This window comes from Chiloscyllium plagiosum, unplaced genomic scaffold (genome assembly GCF_037043375.1).
Source record: "Chiloscyllium plagiosum isolate Xiang-an unplaced genomic scaffold, Cpla_swu_hap1 HiC_scaffold_7, whole genome shotgun sequence".
Taxonomy (NCBI): Eukaryota; Metazoa; Chordata; class Chondrichthyes; order Orectolobiformes; family Hemiscylliidae; genus Chiloscyllium; species Chiloscyllium plagiosum.
This window is the reverse complement of record NW_028270145.1, coordinates 81,470,871-81,493,073: the sequence shown is the minus strand read 5'-3', so window position 1 is coordinate 81,493,073 and position 22,203 is coordinate 81,470,871. Positions and strand designations below refer to the sequence as shown.

Sequence of the window (22,203 nt, the reverse complement as noted above, 5' to 3'; positions counted from 1 at the left end):
CATGGCAGGTCTCCTGCTCCTTTGATGCTGCTTGACCTGCTGTTCTTTTCCAGCAACACACTTTTCTGTTTCAGGCATAGTCCTTTCATCAGGAATGTGGAGGGGGAAGGGGCAGAGAGATAAGTAGGAGTGTGGGATGGGGATGGGTAGAAGGTAGGTGGGAAGGCAATAGCTGAATGCAGGTGGGGTGTAATTGTGTTAGGTCAGTGGGGAGGGTGGAGTGGATAAATAGGAAGGTAGACAGGTAAGACAGAGGGAAAGTGAGGACTGCCGATGCTAGAGATGAGAGTTGAAGAGTGTGGTGCTGGAAAAGCACAGCCAATCAGGCAGCATCCGAGGGACAGGAAAGTCCATGTTTCGAGCATAAGTCCTTCATCAGGGATGAGGCTTGTGGGCCAAGAGAGCTGAGAGATAAATGCAAGGAGGATGGGGGGGAGGAGTAGGTCGTGGGGTGGGTGGGGAGGGGTGAATGTACCCGGGAATGTGATAGGTAAATGAAGGTGGCAGTGACGGTGGTAGGTAGGTCGGGGAGGAGGATGGAGTGGATAGGTGGGAAGTAAGATGGACAGGTAGGACAGTTCAAGATGGACAGGTAGGACATTCCTGATGAAGGCTTATGCTCAAAACATCGATTCTCTTGCTCCTCGGATGCTGCCTGACCAGCTGCGTTTTTTCAGCACCACACTCTTCGACAGGTAGGACAGTCAGGTCAAGCAGGTGGTGCTGAGTTGGAGGTTGGATTTGGATGGGGTGGGGGGGAGGGGAGATTTGGAAACTGGTGAAGTTGCGTTGATGCTGTGTGGTTGTAGGCTCTCAAGGCGGAAGATGAGGCATTCTTCTTCCAATTGGCGGGTGGATATGATTTGGTGGTGGAGAAGGCCAGTGGAAAACAGGGATGGAGACATGAAGTGGTTGGCCATGGGCGGTGGGATTGTTTGGTGTGTGTGTGTCCCAGAGATGTTCCCTGAAACACTCTGTGAATTGGTGTCCTGTCTCCCTGATGTAGGGGAGACCACACCAAGATAAATGGATGGAGTAGATGAGGTGGGTGGATGTACAAGGAAATCTCCTCTGGAAGTGAAATGATCCTTTGGGGCCTTGGATGGAGGTGAGCAGGGAGGTGCAGGCAAAAGTTTTATACCTTGTGCAGTGACTAGGGAAGGTGCTGGATCATCTTCACTGTTGAAGACACAAGTTTTATGCTATAGATAAAGATATGCTAGGTGCTAAAAAGACCAAAGACATTTAGGAAATTAATATCTTGCGTGATAAAAGGGTAATGGAGAATCACAGCAACTACAGTCTTACCAGGACCTGATAACAACTCCATCTAGAGTTCTGAAGGAAGTAATTGCAGATTTAGTGCACAGCCCACTCTGTCCAAACTTCCCTCATTGGGCATGCCTCCAGATTCCAGGTATCAATCTAGTTATTTTTCTCTAAAAGCTCAGGATAATAATTTTTCAAGATCTTCTATATTCTCAAATAGCACAAACTATTTGGAAGCTAGGAAATGTGACAGCACTATTCAAGAAAGAAGGGAGAATGCAAATACATGACTAACTGCCAGGCATCAATCATTGGGAAAGTGCTGGACCCTATTCCTCTGAAGGACTAAACAATAAACTGAGACACTTATAATATGAGTAGACAATGAGTAAAGTCAATATGGTTTTATGAAAGACAAATGTTGATTGACAATTGTATTAGAGTTTTTGGAGGATTTACCTTCTAGAGTAGAGAAAGCAAAACCTGTAGATGTGGATGTGGTATATCTGGATTTTCAAACAGCAGTTGATCACAAAAAGCTAATAAACTAATTGAGTTGGGGATTTACTATACAATGGAGAGAATAGCAAAGAGAAAGGATAATAAGGGTATTTTCAAATTGGCAGGTTCTGGCTACTGGTGCACAAATTAGTGTTGGGGCCTCAGCTTTTTACTATCTATAGGAATGACTGGGCTCACAAGAAGGTGAATAGTGTATTCAAGATTGCTGATGATATAAAACCAGCTGGAGTTAAATTATTTTAAAAAACCAGAGAGGGTGTAAAGTGATAAATGAGGAGACAACAAGTTGGCAGATGGACTATAGTATGTGGAGGAGTGAGGTTATTCACTTTTGCCATAAGAATAGGAAATCAAAATATACTTCAAAACATGTGCAATTTTTAAGTGGTCAGTCGGCACTATATAATTTCAATATTGATGAAAAAGGATGTTTGTTTTTCATTTTGCACTCATGAGGACAAAGAGAGGAATGCAATAATTAGGTTAGCACAGCATTTAAAAAAAATCATTCAGGGAAGGTAAGCTTCATGGACTTGGCCAGTATTTACTGGTTATAATTACTTGCCTATATGGGCTGCCTTTTTGGCACACCAAATATCCAATACAGAATGATTTCCAGGAATTTTACTCAACCATTGTAAAGGAAAACAACATATTTTCCAGCTCAGAATGGCTTGTAAGTGGTGGTGTTCCTTTGTTTCCCACTGCCCTTATTCTTCTCCATGGTAGTGATTTAAAAAACCTACTGCAGGAGAAATGGATGCAGTTTGAACGACAAGTCAGCTATCAGTGAAGCACCTACAGTTAGATGTGATTTGGTGTGAGTGCAATACGTTAAACAATCCTGAATGCACCAATAGCTGAACTAACAACACGCTTAAGAAAATTGACTACCTCTGAGCAGTGGTAGCCTAAAATTCCCTGTTGTTCTCTCTGTGGCAGTGCTTCACTCAAAATATCAACCATTTAGCAGCTGTTTTTCCTGCAATATTGTTGCCTTTTCCCCTGTAGTATTGTTGTGATTGATTGAAATTTGGCTTTCTCATATCCTGAAGAAGGGCTTATGCCCGAAACGTCGATTCTCCTGTTCCTTGGATGCTGCCTGACCTGCTGCGCTTTTCCAGCAACACATTTTCAGCTCAGATCTCCAGCATCTGCAGTCCTCACTTTCTCCTTTCTCATATCCTTCCTGATAAGCAAGCAAGAAGCTTTGACATGTTGATGTTTAGCGTAACATGGGTGTACTCATACAGAAAGTTAGTATATAGGCACAGCAAACAATTAGGAAGGCAAAAAGCATGTTTATTACAAGTGTATTGGAATATAGGAATCAAGAGGCTTGCCAAAACTTAGTGAGAATACACCAGATATACAGCGTGCAGTTTCTGACTCAAATTTCGGGAAAGATTTACTTGCAATGAAAGGGTTATACAAGGATGAGAATTTCGGTATAGTGAACCTTTATTCTCTTGTGTTTAAAATGAGAAGTGATCTCATTGATACAAATGAGATTCTGAAGTGGTTTGAATGATAGATAATAAGATGCTTCTTCTGCTGGTTGGGGAATCTAAAACATGGCAGTTCAGATACAGGATAAAGATTTAATCATGTAGAACTGAGATGTCAAAAGAAATTCTTTATTCAAAGAATTGTAAATTTTTGGAAGAATGTAGAAATGCCATTGTTGACAATATTTAGGCTAGAAGAGACAAATTATTGGTCTCCTAGACAAAGGATATGGTATGTTCCCAAATTAAGTGGTAAGATATGCAATCAAATAGCCACATCTTCTTCCAAACCAACATGTCCAACATCGAGGCTGTAATCATTGAAAACTAGTTCTGTTGGATTGGACATGTTATTTACATATCTGACTCCTGATGTAACTGTTCTGTTGAGTATTCATCTGTCACAGGATGCTCCAAGGAGAACAGAAACATTCCAGGGATGCCCTCAAGCTTTGGAGAGGTGAAATATCCTTGCCAATTGTTGGAAGTCCCTGCTTTTTCACAACCAAATGGAGAAGGTTCATCCAGGGACTTTGTTAGGACACAAAGGCAAAGTTTAGGTATCAGTGACAGTACATAAAGGAAAGCCAATGGCTAGTGATATTATTGCTGTTAATTCAGAGACTCAGGTAATGTTTTGGGGACTCAGGTTTGAATCCTGCCACAGCAGATGGTGGAATTTGAATTCACTAAAAGTCCAGAATAAAATGTCTAATGATGACCATGAATCCATTGTCAATTATTGGAAAAAACCATCTGGTTCATTAATGACCTTCAAGGAAGGAACTGCCATCCTTACTTGGTCTGGCCAACATGTGACTTCAGACTCACAGCAATGTCGTTGACTCTTAATTGCCCGCTGGACAATTAGGGATGCGCAATAAATGCTACCTAGCCAGTGATGCCGTCATTCCGTGAATGATTAGTAAAAAATATATTAGAACCAGTATTGTGGAATGTGACAGGATTAATTCAAGCACGACTAAGAGTGGATTCATGCTTACTCGAACCAAGTCCAGTCAAAGTTAATGAAGGAGATTTGAGTCAGTGGCAATGAGGATCAAGCGAAGAGCAATAAAAATATAAAACGTGCCAGTAGCATAAGAGTAGAGCTCGGAGAAGTTGGGAAACTGTAAAGTTGAGAGAATTATACTGTCACTTTAAGTACAGCAACTGAGTATGCATAAAATGAGTTAAATCATAGTGATATCAGATCACAGATGGAACTGGAGCAGCAGTTTATAGGTTTCAAGTAAGATGTCCTCTCTTACCATCTACTAAACAATTATGTTCAATAAACTTTGTACACTTATAAGACTGTAGATATCACATTAGTATAGAAACAGCAGGAACAGATGACAGCCTGGTGTGAGGTGAAATGTACATCTGGTAGAGCAGGAAGAAGCCATCACACTCAAAAGAGAAAGTATTAACCAACATGCTTGAATTTTCCAGAAATATTTTGAAAGGGCAACTGCAGTTTCCTTTTATCACAGATGACATTATTTGTTATCTTCACAGACTTACTATTAACGGTAATTCATATTGTTGAACACTCTGCTTTTGAATATTTTTATTGTGGTATCATGCTTCTTGTGACACGAGCTGTCAAAATGGAACAGCAACACTTTTGTTGTTTCTTAACACCTTTTAGTCAATGCAAGTGGCAACACTTCAGATTGCAGTGAACCACATAGGGTTTTCTGCACCCTTAGTTCATCAGTAAGGTTGAAACAATAAAGGGGCATCTAGTATCCATATTGGCACACTCACTTTGCAGCAGAAGATCTAATGTGATACAGTGCCCATTTGTGATAGCTTCAAAATCAAGTTTTTAAAGACCTGTTTGAAATTACATTCACTACCTGCATCATCACAATGTTGAAGAAAGAAAGAAGGTAACACGATGAACATGAAAGAAAAGCATTTGTCTCTTCGAAACTGTGAATTGCATTAATTTAACAGTCAAAGCTGGAAAGCACCTGATGTCTGAATGGAATTTCCCAACTCTTCATATAATACTTGGTTAGCATTTTCCCTATGTTTTTATTATGGTGCAGCACAGAGCATTTCTTTGAGAAACAATGTGAATACAGGCTCAAGCAAATGCATAGAATGTTGCATAGTGTCCTCTGGTCTCCCTTGTGGGCAAATGATTGCGTGCTGAAGTTGTATCATTTTTTGTTGCGAAATCTCGAGGATTAATAAAACACTCACCATCTTTTATATAAAACTGGGTTGTTGCCTTTTCAGATGTCTTGGCAAGTTAGTGCAACAATTCACACAAAGATCTGCAAATGTATGAATATTTTTCACTCCTCATGTACTGCCTATGAACCACTTACAGAACAGTGGATTCTGATAAGGTGAGAAGCAGTAGGCTGGTGCTCTCCTTTCCCACTGCTATTTTAGTGCAACAGCTTGCAGAAGGTACATTCTATTTCAATGAATGCTAAGTTGTTAAGCTAAGTAACAGAGGGGAGATTAAGATCATAATCTTAAGATATAGGATCAGAATTAGGCCATTCCACTCATCGAGTTAATTCCACTATGGCCGATATGTTCCTCAACCCTTTTCTCCTGCCTTCTCCCCATAACCCTTGATCCTCTTACCAATCAAGAACCTATCTATGTCTGTCTTTAATGCACTCAATGACTTGACTTCAGCAATGAGTTCCATTGATTCATCACCCTCTGGCTGAAGAAATTCCTCCCCATCTCAGTTGTAAAGGGACATCCTTTCACTCGCAGGCTGTGCCCTCAGGTCTTTGTCTCTCTTAATAGTGGAAACATCTTCACCACATCGTCTCTATTCAGGCCTCTCGTATTCTGTATGTTTCAATACGATCATCACCCCACCACTCCCTATCCTTCTAAACTCTATCGAGTACAGACCCAGCATCCTCAACTGCTCCTTATATGACAAATGATTCATCCTCAGAGTCATTCTTGTAAAACTTCTCTGGATCCCTCCAATACCTGTACATCTTTTTTTCAATACAGGATCCAAAACTGCTCATGGTGTCACAAATATGGTTGACCAAAGCCTTATATATTTTTAGTTGTACATCACTGCTCTTGTATTCTATCCTTCCCCAAATGAATGCTTTCCAACTGCCAACTGAACCTGCAAGTTAACCTCAAGCCAATCCTAAACTAGGACTCCCACATTCCTTTGTGATTCATATTGATGAAACATTTCCCTGTTTATTAAATAGTCCATATCTCTTCTTCCTACCAAAGTGCACAACCTCACATTTTCTCACATTGTCCTCCATCTGTCACTTCTTTGCTCACTTTCCTATCCTGTCCAAGTCCTTTTGCAGTCTGTCTGCTTCCTCAGCATTATCCATACCTCCACCTATCATTTTATTATCTGCAAATCTAATAACAATGCCCTCAGTTCATTGTTCAGATCATTAGTGTATAACATGATTAGTTGTGGTCCCAGCACTGACCCCTGCCAAACTCCATATGTTGCCAGCTGCCATGCTAAAGAAAACCCCTTAACTCTCACTTTCAGCCTTCTGCCAGTCAGCCAATCCTTTATTGATGCCAGTGCCGAGCTCCTAACTCCATGGGTTCTTATTTTATTTAGCAGCCTCCTGTGTGATATCTTATCAAAGGCTTTTGGAAATCCAAATAGATCATGTCCACTGGCTCTCCTTTGTCTAACTTGCTGATTACCTCCTCAAAGTTAGCACTGCTGCCTCACAGCGCCAGAGACCCGGGTTCAATTCCCACCTCAGGCGACTAACTGTGTGGAGTTTGCACGTTCTCTCCGTGTCTGTGTGGGTTTCCTCCAGGTGCTCCTTTTTCCTCCCACAGTCCAAAGATGTGCAGATCAGGTGAATTGGCCATGCTAAATTGCCCGTAGTGTTAGGTAAGGGGTAAATGTAGGGGTATGGGTGGGTTGCACTTCGGCGGGGCGGTATGGATGGTTGGGCTGAAGGGCCTGTTTCCACACTGTAAGTAATCTAATCTAATCTAATCTAAAGCATTCTATCAGATTTGTCAGACATGACCTCACTTGGTGAAGCTGACTCAGCCCTATTTTACCATGTACTTCCACATATTCTGCAATCTCACCCTTAATAATGGACTCTAAAATCTTAGCAACAAATGAGGTCAGGCAACCAGCATATGCTTTCCTGTCTTCTGCCTCCCTCCATCCTTAAACGGGAGTGTTACATCAGCCAATTTCCAGTACTCAGGGATTTATCCCCCTTTCGAACTTTCAGCTTCCCCAACATCTTCTCCTTAGTTATGGCATTACACTCACACCTGCCCCCTGACTGTCTTGAAGTTCCACTGTGAAAACCGAAGCAAAATGCATATTCAGTTACTCTGCCATTTCGTTTTTCCTATTTGCCCAGCCTCATTTTTCCATGGTCCAATGTCCACTTTTGCCTTTCTCTAACCTTTTATATGACTAAAAAAACTCTTACAATCTTCTTCTGTATTACTAACTAGCTTACTTTTCACCTATTCCCCCATGGCTTTTTTTTTTAGTTATCTGCTGCTGATTTTTAAAGGCTTCCCAATCCACTGGCTCCAACTAACCTTCACTACATTGTCTGCTTTTTCTTTTAATTTTATGCTGTCCCTGCCTTCCCTTATCAGCCATGGTTGCCTCGTCCTCCCCTTAGTATGTTTCTTCTTATAGAGTCATAGAGTCATAGAGATGTACAGCATGGAAACAGACCATTCGGTCCAACCCATCCATGCCAACCAGATATCCCAACCCAATTTAGTCCCACCTGCCAGCACCTGGCCCATATCCTCCAAACCCTTCCTATTCATATACCCATTCAAATGCCTCTTAAATGCTGCAATTGTACCAGCCTCCACCACTTATTTTGAGATAATTCTTCTTTGGAATGAACTTCTGCTGTGGCTCCTAAATTACCCCAGAAACTCCTGCCATTGCTGCTCCAATGTCCTCGCTGAAAGGTTGCCCTGTGCTGATTAGTTCATGGCTCAAGTGGTAATCAAGTGATTATTACTTTTTTGGTTCTGCTTTTTAATTTAACCTCTAGCTGCTCGTGTTCCATCAGCAGAACTTCTTTCCACTTTCTACCTATATCATTGGCACCCACGTGGATCATGCCAAATGGATCTTTCCTCTTCCATTCCAAGTTCTTCTGCAACCTTGAATGAGATATCCTCAACCCAGGCACCAATCAGGAAATACATCCATCAGGAATCTTAATCTCGGCGCAGGGAACAGTGCCTATTCTCCTGATTAAACTGCTCCCAATTACAAGTAGATTTCTCTTTACACCTCTCTTTTGAATGGCTCCCTGTTACCCTAGTTAGCTCATCCTGTCTACAGGCATCGCTGTCATTCACACAGGGAGAAAGAATCTCAAACCTGTTTGACAAGCCTAAGGACTGATGCTCCTTCAGCACTACCTCCTGAATCCCACTGGCTGCCTTGTTCATAGGCATACATGCTGTCCCTGACCACTGACCGAATTTGAGGTAGTTGGTCTAAGGAGTGTGACTGCCTTCTGGGTGATCGTGTCCAGGAAACTCTCCCTGCTCTCTGCTACGTCAGTGTTTGAAGTTTAGACTGCAACTCATCAACTCTGAGCCAGATTTCCTCAAGCAATTAACAATTGTTACAGACGTGGTCACGATGAACAACAATGAGGTCCACCTGCTCCCACATAATGTTGTTAGAACACATCGCCTGGCCCTGCATCACTATTTTAGTTACTTAGTTTTTAACCTGAGTTTTGAAAATTTCACTGTGGTCGTTTGATTTTTAACCTGTAAATATTTTCCCTATTTAGCTTTGACCTGAAAGTAACATATAATAGTCAAATTAGTAATTATTATCAACCAATGATTTTATGGTTTTCCTAAAATGTCACTCTTTCTTTTGTTCTGGCCCCTGATCCAGGGTTTCAACTGATCCTGTAAAAAGGTTTTCCAAACTTTGCATCAAAAAAAACAAGTAAAAAGCAGCTCTTCCTCCTGCACTGAATTCCCATACTAGCTCCAAAATCCTCAAACCATCAGGCTATGTCTCACTAAAAGATGAAGCTTTGAGTACACATATCAAATCAGAGGATACAGTCAGTATCCTCTGCAGGAGAGCAAAACAGAAAGTTTGAAACTGATGGTCATAAAATGGCAGGAAGAGACAAAGAGAATATACCCAAGAATACACCAAGACAAGACTTACAAAGATAAAAAAAATTGAAAGATTCTGATATCAGAATGTGCATCATTCATAATAAGTAAACAAATTGATTGCACACTTTGAAGAAAATAAATATTAGGGAAAGCTGGCTGCACATTGACAAGGATTGTGTCCTGAATATTGAGGGACATGTTACATTCGAAAATATAGGAAAGTAGGAAAACTGGAGGGCTAACACAACTTATCAAGGATAGCTTTGGTGCAGTAGTAAGTGATGACCTTGATTCGAAAGATCAGGGTGTAGTATCGACTATAGTATCAGGAATACTGTAGAAAGAGTCACATAAGGATTGCTGTACACAAACAGTATCTATAATATAGAACAAAGTATACAAATAGAAATATTGGGTGCTTCTGATAAATGACCTGCAAAAGTGATTTTAATATAAACTGGAACAATCCAAATGGCAATAGTAGCCTGGTTAAGGAGTTCGTAGAATGCTTTTGAAAAATTTCTTAGAACAGGATACTTTTGAGCCAACCAGACAGCAGGTTATGGTAGACCTAGTAATATGTAATATGACAGACATAATTAACAATCTCAGAGTATAGGCACCATTAGGTAGCAAAGACCACAGGTTATTAAATATTATATTCAGTTTCAAAAGAAATGAGTGGGTCTGAGAGGGTATATTAAACTTAAATAAGGGCAACCACATGGGCTTGAAAACTATGCAAGCTCAAATGAACTGGAATCTTACACTAGAGGATAGATCAAAAGAGATCTTTAAGAGGATACTTGAGAATACTGAGAATAAGTATATTCATGCGACAAAGAAAAATCCTCAAGGAGCATTCACTATCTATGGTTAACTAAGAAGTTAAGGAAAGCTTTAAGCTAAAGGACAACGTATGTGATTATGCAAAACTGAATGACAGGTCAGGTGATTAGACTGAATATAAAGAATGTCAGAGAATGGCTGTATGATTCATCAAGAGCAAGAAATTAGATTATGAAGAGAGCTTGATATAAATAGAAACTAAATAGTAAACGTTTCTACAAGCATTTAAGAAGCAAAAATGTAAGTGAAGTGGGTGAGTCCCTGAGAGTGAAAACTGAACGTTAGTAATAGATAATAAGGAAATGGCACATGAAATCAACAAATTTCAGGATCTATCTTCACTAAATACAATGCAAAAAATTGAAACATCTGTAAATCAGGAGGTGAAAGATCGAGAGAAATTTGGTAAAATTACAAAGACTAGGGAAATGTTACTGAATGAACTGATGGAGTTTGAGGCGGACAAATCCTCTGGTTCCAACAGATATCGTCACATGGCCTTAAAAGTAGTGCCTAATGAGGCATTAGTGTTAATTTTCCAAAATTAATTCAACTCAGAAAAGATTTCATCAGACCGTCAAGTAGCAAATATAACTACAAACAAAGAACTGCAGATGCTGAATCTGAAGCAAAAATCAGAAAGTGCTGGAGAAACTCAGCAGATCTGGCAGCATCTGATTTGATGAAAGATCACTGAACTCAAAACCTTAATCCTGTTTTGTCTCTCTACAGGGACTGCTGGACCTGCAGAATTTCTCTAGCACTTTCTGTTTTTGTAGCAAGTGTAACTTCTTTATTCAAGTAACAAGGGAGGCATAAAGCAGGAGATGATAGGCTAGTTAGCTGGATGTCGGTCATGGGGGTAGGTTTCAGAATTGATTATTAAAGAGGATACAGCTGGGTTCCCAGAAAAAAACCTGAGGTAATTGGGAAGGGATAACATGGTTTTGTGAATTTAAATCATTTTAAAGCAATGTATTCAAGTTCTTTGAAGGAGTAACCTATGCTGTGGATAAAAGCGAACCTGTAGACATATTGTACTTGTGTTTCCAGACGCATTAAATAAGTTGCCACATAGAAGACTACTGCACAAATTAAGAGCTCATGGTATTGGGGTAACCATAAGCATGGACAGAAGCTTCGGTGGCTGGCAAAAATATCAAAGAGTATGTTTTCTTTCATTGGTAGAATGTGATGTGTGGAATTCCACTGGGCACTATATTGCGGAGTTCAGCTTCTTACTATTTATATCAATGACATAGAGCTTCTGTGCAGGTACAGCAGGTAATAAGGAGGGCAAATGGAATTTTGGCATTTTTGCTAAAAGAATGGAGTATAAAAGTAGGGATGAGTTTGTGCAACTGTACAAGGCATTGATGAGAGTGCATCTAGAGTCCTGCTGACAGATTTTGTCCCCTTATTTAATGAAGGATGTAATTGAATCAAAGGCAGTTCAAACAAGGTTCACTGGGTTAATTCCAGCGAAGAAAGACTTGTCCTATGAGAGAGATTGAACAATTTAGGCCTATACTTGTTAGAGCTTAGAAGGATGAGAGAAGGTCTAACTGAGATGTTAAACAGGATTTTAAAAAGTTGATGTAAAGTGAATGTTCCCCCTCTCGGGTAATCAAGAATGAGAAGTCATAGTTTTAGACGAAGTGTAACAGATCTAAAACAGAGATGAGTAGGAATGACCTCTCAATTTACTATCTACAGGGCGGTGGACATTAGGACACTGAATAAATTTAAGGAGGCGACAGACAGATTTTTAATTAATAGTGGGTTGAAGGGTTATGGTCAGCAGGCAGGAAGTTGCAGTTGAAGCTGAGATGAGATCAGTCATGATTATATAAAATAGTAGAGCTGGTTCAAGGGGCTGAATTACCTACTACTGCTCCTAGTTCTTATGAACAAATGCATGGCAGCTATATTTGCAGATGGCACAAAGATAGGTCAGAAAGTATGTGATAAAGAGGACATAAGGAGGATCCAGGTGGGTATAGGTAGGTTCAGTGAAAAGCAGATGGAGTATAAGTGGTAAAATATAATACTTTTCACTTTGGCAAGAAGGATGAAAAAAAGTATTATTTAAATGGAAAATGAATGCAGAGCTCTGAGATGCAGAGGGATCTGGGTGTGCTTGTGCATCAGTCACAAAAAAACTTGGTATGCAGGTACCACAAGCAGGCTAGTATAATACTATCCTTTATTGCAATAGGACTTGAACATGAAATTAAGGATGTTAAGTTTCAGTTGAATAGGACATTAGTAACAAAACAACATGGATAGTGTGCATATGTTTGGTCTGCTTATTTAAGGAAAGGTATAAATGAGTTGGAGGCAGTTCCCTGAAAGTTTATTAGGTTGACACCTGGAATGAGTGGGTTATCTTATGAGGAAAGGTTGGACATATTGGGTTTGTTTATAGTTGAGTATAGAAGAGTAAAGGTTTACTTGATTGAAATGGATAAGATTCTGAACAATCTTGATAAGGTAGATGTGGAAAGAACGTTCCTCTGTGAGCAAGTCAAAAACTAGGTACCACTGTTTAAAAATTAGGGTTATCCTTTCAGGACAGGGATGAGGTTTTTTCTCTCTTAATTGACAAATTTGTAACTGTCTCAGAAAGCATGGAGGCTGATTAATTGAATATTTTCAAAGTTGAGATAAGTAGATTCTTGTTATGCAAAAGAATCAAAAGTTATGAAAGAGAAGTGGGAATGTGGAACCAAAAATGTTTCAGCTATGGATCTTTTTGAATGGTGGAGCACTCAAGCAAGCTACTTGGTGAATGCTCCTAATTGCTTATGTTTTTAATTCATTAGTTTGCATGTTTGTGTTATCTAACTGCAAAAGATACACAAAAGATGGTTTCCTGGCAATGAATTCAGAAAATCGTTTTTTTAAAGCATGGCTTCATAGTGGATATCGATTTTCAATGATTCACTACACTCTACGCATAAAAATAGCATGGTTACTCAAGCTAGTCACAGTGGCACAGTAGTTAGCACCAGCGCCTCACAGCGCCAGAGACCTGGGTTTGATTCCAGCCTTAGGCAACTGTGTGGAGTTTGCACACTCTCCGTGTGTCTGCATGGGTTTCCTCCAGGTGCTCTGATTTCCTCTCACAGTCCAAAGATGTGCAGGTTAGGTGAATTGGCCATGCTCATTTGTCCATAGTGTGTAGGGATGTGTAGGCTAGGTGCATTGGTCAGGAGCAAATGTAGGGGAATGGATCTCGGTGGGTTACTCTTCAGAGGGTCGGTGTGGACTTGTTGGGCGGAAGAGCCTGATTCCACACTGTAGAAATTCTAATTCTAGTCTCGTTCTGCTCTTACCATACCCATAATTCTGATATTATCACATTAGGCAGGTTTTTGTTTTTAAAGAAAAGAGAATCACATTTATTGTACTTTATCTGACCCAAGATAATAAATACATTCCAAATTCCATGCACACACCCAAATAAGTTACAGGATCTGAGGATAACTTAAGCAATTTCAATTAAAGACAATGTAGTGGGGTATAATTAAAGAGGAATTTGGCATCTAGCTTCAGGACATTGGTGATGTTGATGGTCAGTTTTTTTTCTTTTGGAGGCAGCAATTGCCAGGTTAATTTTACAGGAGCAGGGATGTATTGTCGCAGTTATACAGAATATTGTGTGCAATTCTGGTCTCCTTTTCTGAGGAAGGATGCTCTTGTTCTCAAGGGAGTACAGCAAAGGTTTACCAGGCAGATTCCAGGGATGTCAGGACTAACGTATGAAGAGAGATTGACTAGGTTAAGATTGTTTTTTGCTGGAATTCAGACAAATGAGGAGGGATCGCATAGAAACTTATAAAATTCTGACAGGACTGGACAGCATAGATGTTCCCAATGGTGGGTGTGTCCAGAACCAGGAGTCACAACTTGAGGATTTGGGGTAAACCAATTAGGACGGAGATAAGGAAACATTTCTTCATCCAAAGAATGGTGAGGTTATGGAATTTATTACCACAGGTAAGTAGTTGGTGCCAAAACATTGAATGTATTTAATAGGCAGCTAGATATAGCACTTGGGGTGAATGGGACCAAAGGTTATGGAGATAAAGTAGAATTAGTCTACTGAGTTGGATGATCAGCCACGATCTTGACGAATAGTGGAGCAGACTCAAAGGGCCGAAAGGCCTCCTCCTGCTTATTTTTTCTATGTTTCTATGTTTTTTTTATATCTTTCCTGAGACATATGGATAGCCACACAACAGACTGACTCTAAGCTTTCCAATCCCTCTGTTCCAATCCCAACCTCACCATCAAGCCAGCGGATAAAGGGGGCGCAGTGGTAGTCTACACCGCTGAAGCCAAACGCCAACTCGAGGACACCTCTTCCTACTGCCCACTCGACCATGACCCCACCCCCCCATCACCAAACCATCATCTCCCAGACCATACAGAACCTCATCACCTCAGGAGATATCCCACCCACAGCTTCCAACCTCATAGTCCGGGAACCCCGCACTGCCCGGTTCTACCTCCTTCCCAAGATCCACAAGCCTGATCACCCTGGCCGACCCATTGTCTCAGCATGCTCCTGCCCCACTGAACTCATCTCTACCTACCTCAACACTGTCCTATCCCCCCTAGTCCAGGAACTCCCCACATACGTTCGAGACACCACCCACGCCCTCCACCTCCTCCAAGACTTCCGTTTCCCCGGCCCCAACGCCTCATCTTCACCATGGATATCCAATCCCTCTACACCTCCATCCACCATGACCAGGGCCTCCAAGCCCTCAGTTTTTTCCTCTCCAGACGTCCCCAACAGCATCCTTCCACCGATACTCTCATTCATTTGGCCAAACTGATCCTCACCCTTAACAATTTCTCCTTTGAATCCTCCCACTTCCTCCAGACCAAAGGGGTAGCCATGGACACAAGTATGGGCCCCATCTATGCCTGTCTCTTTGTTGGCTACGTAAAACAGTTGATCTTCCGTAATTACACCGGCACCACTCCCCACCTCTTCCTCCGCTACATTGATGACTGCATTGGCGCCACCTCATGCTCCCGTGAGGAGGTTGAGCAATTCATCAACTTCACCAACACATTCCACCCTGATCTTAAATTTACCTGCACCATCTCTGACACCTCCCTCCCCTTCCTGGACCTCTCCATCTCCATTAGTGACGACCGACTTGACACTGACATTTTTTACAAACCCACCGACACCCACAGCTACCTGGATTACACCTCTTCCCACCCTATCTCTTGCAAAAATGCCATCCCGTATTCCTAATTCCTCCACCTCCATCGTATCTGCTCCCAGGAGGACCAGTTCCACCACAGAACACACCAGATGGCCTCCTTCTTTAGAGACCGCAATTTCCCTTCCCACGTGGTTAAAGATGCCCTCCAACGCATCTCGTCCACGTCCCGCACCTCTGCCCTCAGACCCCACCCCTCCAACCGTAACAAGGACAGAACGCCCCTGGTGCTCACCTTCCACCCTACAAACCTCTGCATAAACCAAATCATCCGCCGACGTTTTCGCCACCTCCAGACAGACCCTACCACCAGGGATATATTTCCCTCCCCACCCCTTTCCGCCTTCTGCAAAGACCATTCCCTCCGTGACTACCTGGTCAGGTCCACGCCCCCCTACGACCCACCCTCCCATTCTGGCACTTTCCCCTGCCACCGCAGGAACTGTAAAACCTGTGCCCACACATCCTCCCTCCCGATGCGGTCTCCTCTACATTGGGGAGACTGGGCGCCTCCTAGCAGAGCCCTTTAGGGAACATCTCCGAGACACCCGCACCAATCAACCAAACCGCCCCGTGGCCCAACATTTCAACTCCCCCTCCCACTCTGCTGAGGACATGGAGGTCCTGGGCCTCCTTCACCGTCGCTCCCTCACCACCAGACGCCTGGAGGAAGAATGCCTCATCTTCTGCCTCGGAACATCAATGTGGACTTCAACAGCTTCCTCATTTCCCCTTCCCCCACCTCATCCTAGTTTCAAACTTCCAGTCCCCTTGACTTGTCCGGACTTGTCCGACCTGCCTAGCTCCTTTTCCACCTATCCACTCCACCCTCTCCTCCCTGACCTATCACCTTCATCTCCTCCCCCACTCACCCATTGTACTCTATGCTACTGTCTCCCCACCCCCACCCTTCCCTAGCTTATCTCTCCACGCTTCAAGCTCTCTGCCTTTATTCCTGGTGAAGGGCTTTTGCCTGAAACTGCTAAAGCTCCTCGGATGCTGCCTGAACTGCTGTGCTCTTCCAGCATCATTGATCCAGAATCGAAGCTTTCACAGCCTACTCAGAATTTTGCTTCATCAGGTTTTAATTTCCTTGTGCACTTGTCTACAGAGAGAATGAGTATTTTAACACACAAAGGTTACACTGTCCCATGACCCTCTCCAACTGTCCATCAATCCTATCTGGTCATGATTAATGGATTCCAATTGCTTGCCTTTCATGTTTAGATTATGCCCAAGCACATTCTTTTCACAGCTGGACTCCATTTGACCAAGTGGTTAATTCTAATAGTTTGTCCTGACTAAGTTGAGTAACCAAATGATTATCAGAGTACTTTGCTAATAGAGTAGGAGAAGTGCTCCATTCACCCTCTTTCGAGATAATATCTCTTGGCTGGTATTTGTAGAAGTTTGACTCCATTTCACAGCTTTTGGAATGTAGGAGGTAAGGTGGTGCAAATGTTCATCTATCTTTGCGACAGTGATTTCAAGAGTGGCTTCAGTTTTTTTTAAAATCCATGTAATAAATTCATCAAGTCATTTTTTCAAAATAAAGCATGGCTTCAGAACAAATATTAATCATCAATGATTTACCATATTCTATACATAAAAATAGCATGGCTACACTAGCTAATATGTTTCTTTTTTGGTTCTGCTCTTACCACACCCATAATTCTGATATAGATAACTGTCATAATCTCTGCTGAATGTGGAACCTCACAAATATTGCTCTAAATTAAAAATGTTACATTAAGTAGTCAAAAACAGGAAAATAAAACAAGCAACATAAAAGATAGAACAATTTTTCATTAAATTAATTGCCATCTGGCAAAACAAGGAAACCTTGACAAGAAATTGGCTGATTTCCCACAGTAGCCTCAAGCAAGAAAAGACTCAAAATGATTATGGAGTGAGTGTAAGAAATAAACAACTCCTTCCTAGAAATCCCTCGCCTAATTTTGAAATTTTATTGATTGTGGGATGGAAGGAAAAAAAAGTAAATATCTTAGGCTAAGTTCATATATTCTTAATGTCTAAAGTGTTAGAGATTCTAGAAATTAGGCATTAAGCTTTTTTATAATCTTTGTAACCAATTCCAAATTATAGTTGGTCAATTAAAGCAGTTTGAATGGTGTAAACAGCTATTTGTCAGGGCTCATGTATCTTGACTTTCATGATTCACACCCTCTTAATCCAGTTGTGTGTTATTACATTGACCAAACAATGTTAAATAAGCTGAATTGATTGTTAATTATTTTACAAATTATTGACGATAAATTTGACAATTACATTTTTTAGGCAAATTTTGCAACAACCTTCTTGGTTTGTTCTCACCTGTGCATTGCCGCTCCTCCCACATTTGTGCAGGGCAGTTAGCCTGGTTTTCCAACGCCTGAACAATAACAGCTCTGGAACGGGTTTGACGACCAATTGTTTCAAATCTCTTTCCATCCAGGCAAATCAGCTGGCATGAACTCCATGTAGACCACTCAGTTAGGTGACAGTCACCTGGTATTACAATTGAAATATTTCATGACAACAATGCTCACATCTAAACAAAATAATGATCGTGCATGCACTGAATGAGCCATTTCTAAACTTGTAGCAATATTAACTTGCAGCATATAGTGTCATGATGATGGATCATAACTTCAGATCACTTATAGACATATTGATCATTTAATAACAAGTTTAAAAAAAAGACATACAGCCTCAAAATGACTGTGGATGTACTTTCAGTGGCTTACTGGAGATCAAGATCCAAGAATTTCACACCTAATGGGATGTCAAGGAACTTTGACAGGATGGATTGAAAAGGGAAGAAATGTACCACAAACAGTTATCTCCTGGGAGTTATTTCTGACTGTGAACATAATGGGATAAAAGACAATAGTCTCAATTAGACATATGTTTTGTACCTTTTCCTTTTAGGAATACACAAGGACAAGTGTGTGCTAGTGGAAGGCAATATGCTTGTGAGCTGCGGAGCTCATGTTAATAGCCTGGATTCAAGCACTAGCATGCTGCAAAGGTAACAGACAAAGAGCTCACTAAATACCCTACAATATGGGTAAAGTAGTGTATACTAGAGTCAATTAGTCAGTTTTCCTTTAACAGGACAAAACAAGGATTCTCACTCTGAGTGCCACCTGTCAGCCACTGTTAAAAGGAAATGAACAAAAGCTATGCCAATAGTCCTGAAATTCACAGTTTAGCTATCTGATGATCCACTATCAGAAATTACCCATTATGTTTGACTTGTATAGCTAACTTCTATCAGTTTTGGACCCATTTCACTTTTCTCATCTGTGTGCATTTGTCGTATAATTATTTCTACTTGCATTGAGGAACTGATAAAGTTACTAGCTTGTTATTACAAGAAACTCTGGTTAAATTGATTTCTTTAAAACAATTTCCCAGTATGTTGCCTGGGTTGAAAAGTCTCAGTTATAATGAGAGACTGGATAGAATGGGTTTATTTTCCTGAGAGCAGAGGAGGCTGAGAAAGGACCTGATTGACAAAATTACAAGAGGCATGGACAGAGTAGATTGGAGAATGCCGTCCTCATGGCAGATGTGCCTAAGACCAAAGGGCATAAGTTTAAAGTGAGGACCAAGTAGTTTAGAGGAGATCTGAGAATTTATTTTTCATCCAGAGAGTAGATATATGGAACATGCTAACTGAGAACATGATGGAGGTTCCCACAACATTTTAAAACACATTTGGATAAGTACTTAAAATGTCAGGGTATACTAGGCAATGGACTAAGTGCAGGTAAATGGGATTAGTGTAGTTTGGAGTTTGTTAGTTGGCATAGACATGGTGGGCTAAAGGGCCTGTTTCTGTTCAGTATGACTCTATGCAACACTAAAACTCTTTTAATTCATTTGATCTGGGAGGTAGGTGTCCACAAGGAAGAAGTGCTTTATAATCTTGCTGTAAACAACCAAAGCAGCTGAAGAAGAAAGAAGGATAGACAGTTCTTATCTACACAGAGCTTGACACATTAGGGTATCCCAACGGAACCCCTAATAACTTGAGGAACCTCATCCAGACTCTGGCCATAACAGCAGCAAATATAAGCCCAATCACAGAATCATCTCTAAAGTGGAGCAATGTTGTTTAAGAGTTTCAGTGCTGGAACAATGCAAGACGTAAACCACGCGTCAGAGATTTACTGATCAAAACAAACAGTATGTTCCTTAGATTGTTGATAATTGTCAGAGTAAAGACTGTACTCAACTATCATGCCTTTGCAAACCCCAAAACATAAAGTCTGAATGTGATTCTGTGAAAGGATTTTTCAAAAAATACTGTCCTGAGTATGCGAGTCGCTACACTATCAAACAAGGTAAGTGATACAGCTACAACGTGGCTCATTTATCTTTGTTGGAAGTGTCATTTATTCATAAGTAGGTACCTGTTTCCAGCAAACTAGAGCAATATGTTCAAACTTTCCATTTTTTTAATTACCCAGGAGCTTGGAAAGAAATAGTTCCTCTTTGCCTTCTCCATGGGCAGCACATCATTACTAGAAAGCTACAAACAGGAAGCAATAAGAAATGTTGAGTTAAAGCCAAAGGTTATCTGGCATTTATCTGTACTGCTGCAGCACTGCAGAAGTACTGTGCAGCCAAAATTCAGTGAGCCATCTAAGGATCATTTGCAAGGTACCCTAGCCTTCAGTGTAAATGAAGGTTTCCTCTAAATACTTAAGGGGAAATAGAGGAATCAACAGGAGGAACTATTTGGATTTTTGACAAGTCAGGAATCACAGGAGAGGACAATCATCCATCCAATCGCACATTATCCTCAAAGAATGTCTCCAAGGCAGTTCTCTGGAATTTAAATAGGGGCAATACATGGGAAGGCTACAATCCCGCCGGAAGACTGGTGAATTTGACATATTGCAGGTGCACCTCAGCTATGCTCCAGGCAGGCATGCTGCCACTGTCAGTCAAGGTTATCTCTTGTTAATTTTTTTTTGTTGCTTGATGAGTATAGCACTAGAACAGAATATTTAATTCACCCCACTCAGTCAGCAGTCCAATCAGAATTTAACAGGTGAGTAATGTCTTGCTCCAAAGAGCCAATATTTACATCATATTCGCAGGTTACTTCACAACTGCAGGACTTCCCAATTACAACAATCCAAAGGTTAAAAAAAAAACAGTATTACATGGAAATAAAAGTGCTGGTCACACAAGACCTCCAGTTTGAAGTACACAATGACAAGTGTGCATCATTGAAAAGCTTATTAGTTTTCTCCTCGTAGCATATTACATATTTTCTTTTGTTCCTTGGCTAAATGAGTGTCAAATTTCCACCCAAAATAAGACTTGCCCACTTCATGACCCTCTGAGCAACAGAGATGGTGGTTATCGAATGCTCCTAAGACAGAGCTAGATAGGTCTTGACCAACAAGGGAGTCAATAGTTATTGTGGGATAGGTGGGCAAGTGGAGTTGAGGGCATGATCAGATCAGCTATGACCTTATCAAAATAGCAGAGCATGTTAGATGAGCCGAATGGTCTTCCTCTCCACTTAACTTTTATATTTAACAGTAATTGCTATTTAACCACTGTGAAGAATTACAGACATTTGAAGGGATATCTCTTAATGGCAACTTATCTCACAGCACCTCCATAATGTCCAACACAAAGAAACCAAGAAACATCACCAATAATACAAATGACATGCTTCCAGTGCACCAGCATATCAGAAATTAGAATAACCTAGCATATATTTAAGGCTGAAAGAGATAGATTCTTGATCAGTCGGGGAAATCAAGGGGAATTGGCAGGACAGTGTTGGATCAACCATGATCCTATTGAACGGTGAGTAGGTTCAAGGGGCCATATAGCCTACCCCTGCTCCTATTTCTGAGAGTCACATTGGATGTTCTTCTATGAAGAGCTGGAGAAAATATGGAAACCAGATTAAATGACTGCCTATACATGGGACACCTCTGACTTTTTATCATTGGTTATTTTAGGAGAAGAAGCCCTACAGTGTGGAAATAGGCCCTTCGGCCCAGCAAGTCCACACCAACCCTCAAAGGGTACCCATTCAGATTCATTCCCCTACTACTTCTACATTTACCCCTGGCTAATGCACTAAGCTATACATCCCTGAACACTGGGCAATTTAGTATGGCCAATTGACCTAACCTGCACATCTTTGGATTGTGGAAGGAATCCGGAGCACCCAGACAAAGCCCACGCAGACACTGGGAGAATGTGCAAACTCCACACAGACAGTCGCCTGAGGCTGGAATCAAACCCAGGTCCCTGGCACTGTGAGGTAGCAGTGCTAACCACTGAGTCACTGTGCCACACACAATCTTGTGATAACCCTGTTAAGAGCATTAATTTCTTCCAGCAATGGAGCCATAAGCTTTTCGCTGTTAGGTGAGTGATGACATGGCCTGCTGCCAGGCTCACCTTACCACCTTCACCATCTTATTGCCATAGCTCAGGAGCTGAATCTCCTCCTGTCCTCCATGTTTCTGAATAATATATTTAAAAAGCGCATCACAAGAAAATTGTTGCTTCTACCGTTGCTGCTTCCAGACATTTTAAGTTACCCTCAAACACCTAAGCCAGACAGATAACAAACCAACTGGAAGTCAAGCAGACCCAAAACAGAATCAAAAATAAAACAA

The 22,203-nt window shown here is 41.2% G+C and overlaps 1 protein-coding gene across 3 annotated transcripts in view; it reads right to left on the bottom strand.

Annotated features, from left to right (window-relative positions):
- Positions 1–22,203, bottom strand: part of thsd7ba (thrombospondin, type I, domain containing 7Ba) — a 919,481-nt gene that overhangs the window by 51,730 nt on the left and 845,548 nt on the right. For all 3 annotated transcript variants that reach the window (XM_087989223.1, XM_087989224.1, XM_087989222.1), the window contains one exon: positions 17,873–18,046. In XM_087989223.1, coding sequence (XP_087845349.1) covers positions 17,873–18,046 — 174 coding nt within the window. The remainder of the gene's footprint in view (positions 1–17,872; positions 18,047–22,203) is intronic.